Source organism: Rutilus rutilus (genome assembly GCF_951802725.1).
Source record: "Rutilus rutilus genome assembly, chromosome: 24".
Lineage (NCBI taxonomy): Eukaryota > Metazoa > Chordata > Actinopteri > Cypriniformes > Leuciscidae > Rutilus > Rutilus rutilus.
In genome coordinates, this window is record NC_140228.1 from 11,244,181 (window position 1) to 11,258,772 (window position 14,592).

General features: G+C 39.0%; 1 protein-coding gene across 10 annotated transcripts in view; it reads left to right on the top strand.

Moving 5' to 3' along the window:
- cnksr2a (connector enhancer of kinase suppressor of Ras 2a) overlaps nt 1-14,592 on the top strand; it is a 94,622-nt gene that overhangs the window by 51,468 nt on the left and 28,562 nt on the right. For 6 of the 10 annotated variants that reach the window (XM_084398365.1, XM_084398364.1, XM_084398356.1 and 3 more), the window contains exons 10-13: nt 1,745-1,881; nt 3,602-3,795; nt 5,303-5,392; nt 10,655-10,863. In XM_084398365.1, coding sequence (XP_084254491.1) covers nt 1,745-1,881; nt 3,602-3,795; nt 5,303-5,392; nt 10,655-10,863 — 630 coding nt within the window. The remainder of the gene's footprint in view (nt 1-1,744; nt 1,882-3,601; nt 3,796-5,302; nt 5,393-10,654; nt 10,864-14,592) is intronic. The other 4 variants (XM_084398358.1, XM_084398360.1, XM_084398362.1 and 1 more) reach the window with 1 other exon arrangement.

The window sequence follows — 14,592 nt, forward strand, 5'->3', positions numbered from 1 at the left end:
AAATCACCTTTTCTGTGTGCACGTTTTGGATGTGTGTGCATCACTGAAAACAGCGTGTGAGTCGTCTCGTGCTTGAATGGGGTAAAATCAGATTTCTTTGAGTGCGCTTTGGATACGTGTGCAGCACATTAAATAGCGTGTGAGTCGTCTCGCGCTTGAATTGTTAAAAGTCATTGAAGTTTTTACACAGGAATTGATAAGAGGAATCGAAATTAAAATTTTATGACAAGTATTCGATTCCTGACCTCAAATATTCGATTCCCAACCCTATCTATCGCTCACTTGAAGTTAATCTTTATCATTTAAAGTGCCCCAATTATGCTATTTTAAAGGTTCCTAATTTTCTCCTACAATAGATTTACATGCACCCAAGATCAAAAAACACTTACATTTTCTTATAATATACATTGCAGCATCACCACTTTTCTCACAGTATCTGAAAGCCCCTTCTTTCTCAGAGCCTACTTAACTCTGATTGGCCAGATGGTTCAGTCTGTTGTGATTGGTCTACCACTTATGCGTCGGAAACAAAACACCCATTACTATATCTGAATTTCAGCTCGGTAGGCTTCCTCAGTACTTGTATACAAAGTGATACAAGCAGTAATGATGGCGTTGGTTTTACTGTATCAATTCGAGGCCAAGTCCTCATCCTTTGGAAGTGCATGTGTAGCGATTTGCTTTCGCAGCACAAACAACAGCATCAGCTTGACATGTCTACAATATGAACCAAACTCTTCCAAGCCTCAGCTACAACTACAGTGTTTGAGGGCGGGTCAAAGCAGATGTTTTTTGTGGGCAGCCAATGAAGACCATAGGCTGGTATCATGCAAATTTGTTACAAACCTACGTAGGTTCATGCAGGAAGAAAACTGGAATTACTGACGACTTGTTTCAGGCAGTTCAGAGTCGGCTCTTTCTTTTAGGGGAATTTCTTTCTTTTCTTTCGTGCACTTCTTCCTACTGAAATGTTGTATCACAACCATCAAAAGAGTTTATTTTGTGTTTATAACAGGACTGCTGGGTATCAGTGTTGCTTTTGCGGTTCTTGCGTTGCTTTTTAAGTCATTTGCACTAACATCACTTACCTCAAACTGCTTTATAAAAGGCACCTGAAAGTGTTTGTGTCTGTGCCAGAGAGAGCAGATTAGCTTTAATCGGCTTTTGCTGGAGGATTCAAGTTTAGTTCTAGACTTGTGACTCTAGACTAAACTTTTAGTCATTTTCCCCAACCACTCACCCAAACAGATCTGCACTTTGGCGGCTGTCATCTTACATGCTCATTGCACTGTGATTATTTGCACGTGCCTCTTTGTGCATGTTGTGTGTGTGTACATCCAAATGTGCTGTCTGTGTCACAACCCCTGTCCCCAGCTTTTCAGCTCACTGGAGACACTAATCACACGTCTATAGTCTCTGAAGTCATTGTGTTCTGTGGAGATGCCACGAATGTTTCCATAGACTCCCACTCATTATGTCAAAGCATCCTGACCCAGAGATCCCAATGCACTGTTTACTGCAGACAGCACTGCAGAGGGACTGCGCCGCCGTCTCACTGCTCGGGGACCTATTAATCTCTATGCCTTGCCCTTGTGACTGTCTGCAGATATCAGTGTCTGGGTCACGTCCTGGAACAGAGCTCCATTATTACATTTAGTTGTGCCCTGTAGACGTTTTACCAGTAGTTTTAGCTCGTAGTAGAAGTGAACTTTTGATCTTTAATCCAATTATCTTGTCTGCCCAGCAGCCAGTTGTTCCCAGGAGTCCAACCAGCAGTTCGGCCACGCCCACAAGCACAATCAGCACACCCTCAAAGCGTGATAGCTCCGCCCTCCAAGATCTGTATATCCCGCCCCCTCCATCTGAGCCGTACACACCCAGGTAACTAAGTTTTAAGTAAAGGCTTTTTTTTACACTTTCGCTGCTTTTTTCATGAAGTTCACCTGAATAGGCTTCATACATCAAAACCACTATATTTATCATGACAATTTTCACCCTTTCTCACATCCTTAGAATTAAACAAGCTGATTTGCTATTTTGATTGGCTCTCTGTATTGGCGAAATTTGTTGTGGAAGACTGTATAAGTATTAGAATGTATATGTGGGTGGGCATATGTTAATGAGCTAATGGTTTTGACATCAACACTGTTGCAATTTGTGAATGACCAGGTTTCAGAGTTTAGATAACCTTTGCATGATCTGACACTCACTTTAAGGTTTTTTTTTTTTTTTTATTAAAGTTAGAATTTCAATATTGAGCATTTTCCTTAGTAGCCATAGTATTAAATATTACTGACAAATGAGCTTATCAGTTCTGTGTAATATTTGATCTACACTACCATTGAAAAGTTTGGGGTCATGTGACACCGAAGACTGGAGTAATGGCTTGCATCACAGGAATAAATTACATTTTAAAACACATTAAAGTAGAAATCATTTTAAATTGAAATATAATATCAAAATATTAGTTTTTTTTTTTTTTTTTTTTTTACAGTGGCTGAGAGAGCTCAATGCACTGCAACTGAAGAAAACAAATGCAAATTGAAAAAAAACACCAGCAAATTAAAAAACATCATCAGTTTGACAACACTCGTGCTGCAAATACTCACAACGCAACCAAATACAGAAATGCACTGCAAATACTCACAACACAACCAAATACAGAAACACACTGCAAATACTCACAACGCAACCAAATACAGAGACGTGCTGCAAACACTCACAACGCAACCAAATACAGTAACACGCTGCAAATACTCACAACGTAACCAAATACAGTAACACGCTGCAAATACTCACAACGTAACCAAATACATAAACATGCTGCAAATAATCACAGAAACACTGTAAATACTCACAATGCAACCAAATACAGAAACATGCTGCAAATACTCACAACACAACCAAATACAGAAACACACCGCAAATACTCACAACGCAACCAAATACAGAAACGCACTGCAAATACTCACAACACAACCAAATACAGAAACACACTGCAAATACTCACAACGCAACCAAATACAGAAACACACCGCAAACACTCACAACGCAACCAAATACAGTAACACGCTGCAAATACTCACAACGTAACCAAATACATAAACATGGTGCAAATACTCACAACGCAACCAAATACAGAAACACACTGTAAATACTCACAATGCAACCAAATACAGAAGCGCGCTGCAAATACTCACATCGCAACCAAATACAGAAGTGCGCTGCAAATACTCACATCGCAACCAAATACAGAAGCGCGCTACAAATACTCACAACGCAAGCAAATGCAGAAACACACTGCAAATACTCACAACGCAACCAAATACAGAAACGTGCTGCAAATACTCAAAACGCAACCAAATACAGAAACACACTGCAAATACTCACAACACAACCAAATACAGAAACACACTGCAAATACTCACAACACAACCAAATACAGAAACGAGCTGCAAATACTTACAACGCAACCAAATTTTCTATCTGCATGTTTTCTTCAGTTGCAGCGTGTTGAGCATAAGATACTTCTTTCAAAATCATTAAGAAATCTTACTGTGTGCATATAGTCTGAATATATTGTGTTATGTTGTGCTTTTAGAGATGAAAAATGCAGTCTTCCAAGCGAGGGTGGGGTACCTGTCGCTAAAGGGTCTGAATCACCAAACTCATTCCTGGATCAAGAGTACAGACGGCGATTTCCTCTAATGGAAGAGGAGGCCGTCCTGTACTGCTACGAGTACGACCCCAGCCACGGACCCACAACGTCCCGCCGAGACAGCACATCCACTTACGGTACACAAACACACACACACAGTAGAGCTGCATGATTAATTGCTAAAAGATTGCGTTCTCGATTCAAACACACACTCAATCTCATTCCTAATTGACAACGATTCGCCTGTGTCTATAAAAACTTTAGAATCACACTTAAACCAGTTGTCATGGAAAAGTATGAAACAACTTCACAAACAGTCTTTTCAACCACATAGTATCATCATTTCTGTGTTACAAATATTCAATAATATCACAGAAGAACTTGGATAAAAGTTTATAGTTCAGAAATAAACACTGATGTCTACGGAAGTGAACAAATAGAATGAATCACCTTTTAAAAGTAACTTGGCGCTTCAAATAACGATTGTATCGATGGCGACAAGTTCCTGTTAAAAAATGTATTTGTCACTGAATCATTCATTCAAGAGATTTGTAAAAAAAATGCTGAATCATCCAGTATTGAAACAATAAAGTATTTATGAGTGAGTCATTGAATCATTCATTCAAACCAATTTTTTTAATATTTCATTCAGATTCATTAAACATTTTAAATAGACTGCAGCAATTAACATTTGTCAGAACCTCTAGTAAATTACATGCTATTTTGTTTAGTTGTCTGTTTAGAATCATGGGATAATCGTGATCTCTGTTTGAAACCAAAAAATTGTGATTCTCAATTTATCCAGAATCGTACAGCTCTAACACACAGACACAAAAAGTTTTGTCCATGAGTTCATTTCAGAAGGAGTTTAGTTGGTACAGCAGCAGGGTTATTTACTCATTTAGCATGGGGAATTTGGTTTGTGCCTTTCTACACACCATAAAATAATTTGTTATTTTCCACTGGGTTTAACAGCAGATGTCTGAGGGACTGAATATTGACCCAGCGACTAACTCGAGGCGCAGACCAAACTTCTATGAACATCTGCTGATTGTAGAACAGCACATAATGAGCAAATAATCATTCTTTACCCCAATTATGATGCATAACCGTAAGAAAACTGTTGATAAGAAAGTGTTTTAGATCTGCAGAAGAAAGAACTGGTTTGGGAAACTACTGCTAATCTAAATATGTTCTGTGTTCGATGTTTTTCCAATGTATGTTTTTCAAAGTAAAAAAAAAGTGAGCATGTCTATAACTAGTTTCCTGCGTTGGGGAGTTGGTTTCAGATTTTCTGTAATTAAACTCTAGGGAGCTGGGCTGCACTTTGTTGTGAATGTGTGTGTGCGTGTAGCATTATATCCAAAAGCAGAGAACTCAGCTCTAGTCGTTAAATGCCAGCGTGAGCCTCTGCAGTGGCACAGAACTGCTGACACACTCCATGCCCGCTGCTTCCCTAGAAAACTAGAGGACACATTAACTGTGACAGTTTGTCTTACACAAACACACACTCGCACAGACTTACCTTGGCGTCTGTGGAGAAATGGATTGTGAACTGTCAGTTTACCTCCATCTTTCTATCCCTTGTCTTTCCACACACACACAGAATGTGATGCGAGTTCATTCACATGTGTGTGTTTTCAGGTCGTATGAGGCCCATCTCTATGCCTGTGGAGTATAACTGGGTTCCTGACTATGAGGACCCAGCTAGAATGAAGAGAGAAGGTCGGAGAGGTGAGGTTACAGTAAATACACATGGTTATTCTCTTGTTTTTATTCATTATTCTCCTTTTTACTCTGCAAAGGTATTATGGAAATGTAATCATCAAACTGATTACAAAGAGTGGTCCATCTTAGGTGTCCTATTTTTGTCTGTTTATAGCTATTTGATATACTTTTTTTAATTAAGCATTTTTGGGGTTAAATAAAATATTCAAGAATTAAATAAATTTCATTCCATAGATTTTGATTTTTCTTATGCATTTTTGAAATTATTTTCTACCGGTTAATTCAAGGTGGATCTATGGAGAAACAAAAGGCATAGTTTTATTACATCGGTCTATGATGGTCTTGTTTGACACTATTGTTGCATCCGAAAATGATCATGTATATTAATAAATATAATATTAGCATGGTCCTTCTGACAATCAGAAAGTGTCCAAACCCTTTTTGTCATAATTAACTTTTTATTTGTTCATTTTAAATGGTCATGCTGTGTGACAAATCAATTTTAATAGTACAAATATTCAATTTAACCTCTTAATTAATATGAGACCATAAAACAGCATGTACTGTATAATAAATATTGATGAATTGGAAAATGTTTGATTAAAATAGTTGTAGATAAATTATAGCATGTCCCACTGGAAGGAACTGCTGAAACCCCTTGAATTTTTATGCTGGCATCTCTTCCTTGATTTTAACCATCATGATTTTATTGATTCGTGAAAAGTGGGCTGTGATATTGAAACAATATCAGACGAGCAAAAGCGCTGTTTTAATATAACACTGTGATATTGTTTCTATGCAAACAATACTTAATGTTGAGTAATTGACATTTCAGAAACAAATATGGTCAGCTAGTTTTGTTTTATTTTATTTATATGTTTTTTTGCTCTGCCAACTTCAGAGCCTTGGTTACATCAGCAGAAAAAGAGGTGTTATTGCATTTTAATGGAAGATTATGAAAAGAAATATATTTTTTTTTCTTTCTTCGTTTTTAATGTATTTATCCTGAATATCTTATTCAGGTTTCAAATGCATCTTTGTTTTCCATCAGTTGATTCTTCTCATTCTCCCTTTATTGATTCTCTCAGTTTCTTTGTTATTACATTCTCATGGCTCTTATTCAGTAGTGATGTTTAGCTGAGCTGTTTTCCATGGATCTAATTCTCCTCGCTGCATGGTGGCTCTGAACCGCGCTGGGCATTTCTGATTACTTCCTGTGGCCGCACTGCACGCAGTGCCAGGATAACAGTGGCAGTCTCTGAGCACCAACACAGAGCCAGTGTGCGCTAGTGCCGAGACCGTCTCAACTGGCTGTTGCTTTAGAAATACAGTCCAGAACTCTTGACAGAAATAGTTGGACTGCAATACCGTAGACAGATAATACCAATGGCTTGTATCAATGAAGCTCTTTCATCAAGTTTAATCACTGTGTTTTTTTATATTATGAGTTCAGGGATAAAGTTTGGCTGGTTAGCATGTTTTAGTCAATCCTCATCACTTCCTTATTACCATCTTCATTGTGGATGCAGAGGCAGCATCTTTTGTTGTGACTCACTCTTGTCGTGTCTCACTGCTTTCCCACGCTAACCTGTTTTCTTTTCGGTGGTCTCCTCCAGGACTTGCTGTTGCCCAAACCCCTCTCTTTTCTCTCGTTTGTGGAACTTGTATGTCTTTATGTGTTTTTGAGCAAAGGAGGTGGATGATCACCTGGCTGTGTCTCCTGGCTGCTATTTGATCCTGTTATGCAGCTCCGTCTATCCGCATTGTGTGGAGATTAGCGTTTTGATAGCTCTCTTATTTCCTAGCTTTCTCGACTCATTCTTTTCCTTAAAACTCTGGGGAGAAAATCTGCTTGAGTTGAGGTTGCCAGATGGTGTTTAGCTGAGAGTAAGAAAGATGGTAAAAGAAGAAAGAGGCACTCGAAGGAGGTGGCGAGAGTGATGTAGGAAGAAGATGCGATAAAATGTTGGAGTGGAGAGAGGGTCAGAGAGGATAAAGATGTATTAAGGTCACCCACAGCTTGGAAATCTGGGTAATTTGTCAGTGATAGTATTTTACTGTCAGAATGGTTGTTCTACTAAAGCCATCCTCTGAAAAGCTGGCATTGCATTCAAAATTCAGAAAATCCATGCGATCCGTTTTGAGGCTTGATTTTCAAAAACAAACAAAGGTAGAGTTGCACAATAAAAAAAAAAAAAAATTGCTATTGCAATTTAAAATGTGTTTTAAAATAATAATAAAATAAAATCCAGGCTTGCTGTGCATATTTGTAGGACTGCACAATTTAGCCCAGATTTTTGTGAATACATATTGATATGACTATAAAATAATAATAATAATAATAATAAATTGAGTATTTAAGAAAAATTATATTATAATAATAATCATTTTGTTTTATAGTACAATTGTAAAATTACAATACAAATATTTATGGCTATATAAAATGAACATTTAAACTAAAATTAAATGAAACCATCAAGCTTTTATTTCCGCATTAAGCCATTTCGCGATTTTGTTTTTATTTTCGATTAATTGTGCAGCCCTACATAAAAGTACTTTGTTGCTGATGGATTTTCCAGAACTTTCCAACTGACATTTTAGATCCATTCACCTCTTGTCCATTTAATGAGCTTTATACTGTAGTTCAATCAATTTTTACAATTCAAGAAGTTACAATTAATTCAATTATGATTTATAATGACTCTACTAGGTTGTGATCCCTGTCTGGCTGAATCTATGCAATTTAAAATCTGCCACCTCTTCAACTTTTTCATCAGCATGAGGGAAACCGAGCCGTAAAGAAGAGGGAACTTCTTCTGGAAGCATGCTGTTGCCATGGAAACTCTGACAGGAGCTCTCCTGAGTGTTTCACGTCCCATTGGCTGCTGCCGGGCAACGGTGGACTTGGGCGTGGGAGAAGGGAAGCCCAACAATGGCTGCGGTGGTTCCTAAATCAAAGGACGAGCTCAAATCAGGGCTGCTGGGAGCCCGTTGGTTTGGCTCGCTAATATGGCTGTGACCAATCGGCTTGTTATGCTCATTAGGCAAGAATAAGCCTATAGAGTTTGATTGGATTCGACTGATTTGGGAAGAGTGCACAGGCTTAAGTAGTGCTAATGATAGACCTCTATTGAGGGAATGAATCATTGTGATTGGCCAATTGAGGTTTGGAGTATTTCGAGAGGGGTTTGGGATGCTTGATTGATGGAATACTAATGCAAGCTTATTCAGTGATTTTACACAGTACAACCTGGAAAATGTCCATAGTGTTTGACAAGGACTGGCTGTACAGATGTAATTTTGATTTACTGCACATGCCAGACAAAATCTCTAATGCCTGATTAACCATATAAAATGGTGACATTGTTGAATTTATTCTCCTCTCATAGCGGGTGGTGTAGCCTTGTGGTTTAACTGGTAATAAAATGGTTGCAGTAAAATGATTAAAAGTGGGGTGTACTGTTCCCCCTCGGTCCGTTCACCATGGGGCCCCCTAAAGCATGGGGCCCGATGCAGTCGCACCAGTTGCACCACCTTAAAGGTGCTGTATGTAAGTTTTTGACTATACTACAGCATAAAAATGGCATAATATATTTGCAGATATTTAGAAAACATGCTGAGTTTACATACTCGTTTCTCTGAAAAACTCTTTACAGCCATTTATTTTACTTTGAAATGTGCATTCCGTCTTGGAATATCTTGTTTTGTTTTGGTCTGTGCGATATCGCACGTTGGCAATTTACCCAATAGTATTTTGCCACCACAGGTTGCCAGTTGGCGGAAAACACAGCATATTGCAGCCATGGAAGCCAACGAACAAACTGGGTCAGTGATCGCAGATTCTACCCGACCCAAAAAGCCTCCGCACCCATCTAAAAATCTCTATGAACGGGAGCATATTAAAACACGATATCAACTCATCGTAAATCAATAAATCAACTCATCAACTTACAGTCTCCTCGCATTTCATTGTCAATTGCGCTCGTTCCTTTTGCGTGTCCTCAATCTGGCAACCCACGTGAGCAGGATGGGGCGAGGAAAACAACTCTCTCCAATATTTTGAATTTGGACTGCAGTACCCATTTCAACTGTTTGCTGTCAATCTCACATACTGCACCTTTAAAGGTAGGGTAGGTAATCCTTTTTCTAAAAAAAAAACTTTCCAAATTTGTTTAAACTGTCTTTATATACCAATACATAATTAAAATGTAAGTACTCTGAAAAAGAAAATATAAAAATCGAGTGACTGTAGACCTTTTAATCTGCAATAAACACAGCTCATTATTTCCATTCACTCCCACCCCCTCCCTTCTGAGCTCCTTCCAAAGCCACGCCCCCAAAACACATGAACGCGCGACGCCAAACGCTCAGGCTCAGCTGGAACAAGACGCATTTATTACCTGAGACGAGTGGAGAGGAAGGAGCGCAGTACATACAGTGACATCATGTCAGAATCACATGTAATAAAATACCTAACTTTATCACTATGAATATAAACAAATAAGATTTCTTTTAGTACTCACTATCAAGCTAGCATATCGATAATGGTAAAGTTTCATTCGGTAACGAGCTATATTTATAAGGCAAAACTAAAAACAGGTTGCATTGATACACGTTTTTCCATTACCATCAGTTACACTGTGATGAAGGTGAATTTCGTGTAAGATTCATAACATATACGGTGTTTTGCATGTAAGAGTTTCCATGATGAAAACATTGTTGACTCTAATGAAGACTAACGTACACTCCGAGTCCGGAGACAAGTACCGCATCGTCGGTTCGAGGACAGGTCCGGGGTCGAGGGCGAAGCAGAGGAGGTCGTTCAAGAGTGCGGGCAGGGTCCGAGGAAGTAGTTTTTGCCTTGTTTGCCTTCGCTGACTGCATATGCAGGTGCTTTGAGCTGAATATTTCAGGGAACGGTGACATGTGATGAGTGCATGCAGGGCAGCGCGCGCAGTGGGGCTCGGGCACGAGACATGAAGGCATCTGATTGGTTCTTTACATTTGCACCGAATGGCAGTGATTGGTCAGAGTTTTTACTGTCCTGCAGCTGCTACAGAGGTCTGATTTTTTTCATTCCTTTTTCTAAACACATAATGTATTGACTACTATCAGGATGGAAGGACCATTTCACCCAGTATATGTTTCTGAACAGGATTACCTACCCTACCTTTAAGGATGGCCCTGTGCATATGTTGACATGGGGCTTTCATGCTCCAAAAAAAACTACTGTTATTAAAGAAATTGTTCTTTCTCTCTCTGTTTCAGAAAACTCTTTGTTGAGGTATATAAGTGATGAGAAGGCTGCCGATCTGGCAGGCCGGAGCATGAAAAGAGACACAGGGAAACGCGGAAAGAAGAAGAGCGAGAAGAGCGGAAGCCCCACCCACTACGCCCTCCTCCCCACCCTCCAAATGGAGGTGCTCCGGCAGGAATCCATGAACACGCCTAACCCAGACTCCACCTCTCTTTACCATGTGAGTAGTATGTTTTCTGTCAAAGTCCTCTGAAGAGAGTCAGTTCATTCTGCGGCCATCTTGGCATCGCTGTTTGTAATCATGCTAGTACTGCGCCTATCTCCGTGAATGGGAATTAACTAAATCTCCTGCAAAGCTTATGTTTCTGTAACAAAAAAAAAAACATTAAGGCGATTGGTTCTTTTGATTTGAGGCAGGGATTATTTGCGGCCATCATAGTTGTAACAATATGTGTATTGTGAAGTTGTTGCATGAGATTATTATGCATTGGAGGCACCGCAGTTGTTGTGTGCGCGATTGCGGGAAGAATCGGGAAGTAAAGTTGAGAGTTCGGAATTACATGCGAGCCTGTTTCTTTCATGATTATAACACACACACAGAATATTGAAACAATGGTGTTGGGCTGCAAACGTTTTTGTCTTGCTTTCCCATTGTTATTTTTATTTCTAAAAATATCTAACCATCCTCAAAAAAAAGATCAGTTTTATTTTTCTTTAAAGAAATTAATGGTTTTATTCAGCAAGTACACAATAAATTGATCAAAGGTGACAGTACAAATGTGTTTCAAAAGATTTCTATTTTTGTTAATCAAAGAATCCAGAAAAAACACTTTTTTCAGCACTGATAACAATAAGAAATGTTTCTTGAGCAGCAAATCAGAATGATCATTTGACACTGAAGACTGGAGTAATGATGCTGAAAATGTACATATTTTTATATGTTTATTTTACATATCAATTCTTTAAATATATTCTGTATATTCAAATATATTCTATACATTTATTCTTTAAAAAAAATATATATATGTGTGTGTGTGTATTGTGTAATTTGTGTGTAATTTACATTTATATATATATTATAGATAGATAGATAGATAGATAGATAGATAGATAGATAGATAGATAGATAGATAGATAGATAGATAGATAGATAGATAGATAGATAGATAGATAGATAGACAGATGAAACAAATATAAATTACACAAAATACAAATTACAGTTTTTTTTGTAGTGTGCTATTACGGGAGTTTGTATCGAGTGGTAGTATGTGCGCCTTTAATCCGACATGCCTCAATCAAGTTCTTTGTCTAAGAGTATATTTCAGTCTCTTTTTGAGTGTCATGCAGTCTGGATCGGGGTAAACTCTGAGATTGTGAGTAAAATCGCACAGTGTCTGTGTTCTTTTTATTTTCTGTTGCTCAAACAAAGAGTTATTCTTCAAGGCCTGGCTGCTTTTACCGACGCTGTGCTCGATCAAGGTCTCTGTGATCACTGCAGGTAGAGTCTTACATAGTTTTCATTGAAAGCACCAGGTCATGGTGTGAAGAAGGAGAATGCATACTTACACCCACATGCTGGGTAAATGTTTGTGTTTGTGTGTCTGTGTGTGTGTTGTTAGTCCTCTACCTTTAGCCAGCGTGGAGGTGTGTGCTCGGCCCTGTGTGTGTGTGTGTGTGTGTGTGTGTGTGTGGGTAGGTTTTCTCAGTGAGACCAGCCATCCTTTGTGTGAAGTTATTAGGAATGGAGGTGAAATATTCGTTTATTAAGAGGGAATGTGGCAGCCGATATTCTCAGAATGCACACACACCAACGCAGCCATAACCACACACAGAAACACCAAGGGAAAACTAATAACCAAGGGAAAAGTGACTCGTTGTGGTGTGTCACAGTGTGCATATGGATGATGAGTAGGCAGATGGTGGTTCAGTAGCGGTGGGCGGGGCTAAGTCATGTTGTCATCTGTCACAGGGCACGGAGTGACGTGATTGGCCAAGCTCAATCTGAGACAGAGCTGTGATTAGCCAATATTTGGCCATGTGCTGTCCTCATGTCAATATCTTGTGCTTAAAATCTTGATATGCCCGCCAGCTCATGAGAAGTGATTATGTGTTTGGCTCTCTTTTTTTTTTTTTTTCAAAATGCCTAATTATAGGTCCTCATGAAGAAGTGTGAATCCCAGCTGGGGTGTTACAGTCCTGCGTAAGAGTGACTTTCACAGTGTATCTTACCTGCTGCTTCTGTTTAGAAACACCTAGCAGGGTGATGTATCTGTGTCCATATGTCCTCTGACCTAATGTGGGTAAAAGGGTGTACAGGCCAGGGTTGGGACAACTTGGGTGCTGACCACTCCATCACCATAATTTTGGACCAGAACCAATGTGCTGGTCTCAGCACTCTTACTATTGTTCTTTCTGTAGCTCATGGACTTTTCTAGAGACTCCACTAACTTATAATCTGCATATTGCACTCTGAATTGTACATGATTATAGGGAAAAGAAGAGACAATGAAGAGACACAACAAGACGAAATGAAACAAGAAGAGAAGGTACTGTAAGATGCAAAAGAGAAGCAGTAAGAGGAGATGAGAAGAGATGAGATGAAATGAAATGAGAAAAGATGTGATGTGATGATGAGACAAAATCAGATGAGAAGTGAAGAGACAAAATGAAATAAGAAGAGGAAATAAGATGTGAGAAGAGGTGTGAGGAGACGAGAAGAAAAAAAAATGAGATAAGACCAGAAGAGAAGAGACACAATGAGATGAGATGTGGAGAGGAAAGGAAATGAAATAAGAAGAGAAAGTATGCGATAAGATGAAAAAAGAGAAGAGGCTTGATGAGACAAGACATGACAAGATAAGATAAAATCAGAAGAGAAGAGACATAATGAGAAGTGAAGAAACAAATTATATAAGAGAACATAAGATGCGAGAAGAGGTGAGAGGAGACCAAATGAGACAAAACCAGAAGAGAAGAGAAACGGCTAGATAAAACGTGGAGGGGGAACATCAAAACTAGCAGAAGTAAGAGGAGATAAGAAGAGACAAGATGAAACTGAGATGAGGTAAGACGAGAAGTTAAGAGACAAGATCGTAAGACGTGAGAAGAGGTGAGAGGAGACAAGAAGAGGCACGACAAAAAAGCTAAATAAATATGCAAGATGATGTGAGAAGATGCAAGAAGAGAAGACCAGAAGAGATGATAATTATAGAGAGGAAGATATTTAGAAGTGAGATGAAAGATGAGTAAGATGCCAGAGGAGAAGATGGTGCAAGAAAAGCTGTGTGGCGTTGATTTAATAAGGCTGCCTCTGTTGGTATGTGCCGTGTAACTACATCAGCTTCTATTGTTTACAGTGGTGTTTTATTGCCTGCGTTGCAGTCTGATAAGAAAGCTGCATTTTGTCTGAACAGTGCCAGCACCTCGCTCACTCCCTCCATCCCCTGGACACACACACACACACACACAAAAGTATTTTGCCTGACTGTTGAAAAACTATATACACACCCCAGTGCCTGCAGTCTTATGCCCTGTTCACACCCAGGACGATAATGATAAAGATAATGATATAAGATATAGTTCTAAAAATCATTCTAAATATAAAAGAATAGCAGAGCCCACACCACAACTATATAATAACAGAGAAACAATATAGATGGAAATCACTTTCAGAGCGATTGACAGCCAATCAGAAACCATTCGACTTTAAAGGAGAACTCCGGTCAGTTTTAACATTGAGCTAATTTTTTTGTACATTTGGAGTGCTGTCAGTACAGAGAACAACGACAAAAATCTGTGTTTCCTACGACGTGTTATCCTCTTTTTAAAATTTGCACCCTGTTGACTTCAATGGGGCAAGTTTTAAACCTGCTTTTAGCCTCTTAACATTCTTGATGTGTCATTACAAGTGCACAGGTCATGTGAGTGATTCCTTCGGGGTGAACGTGGG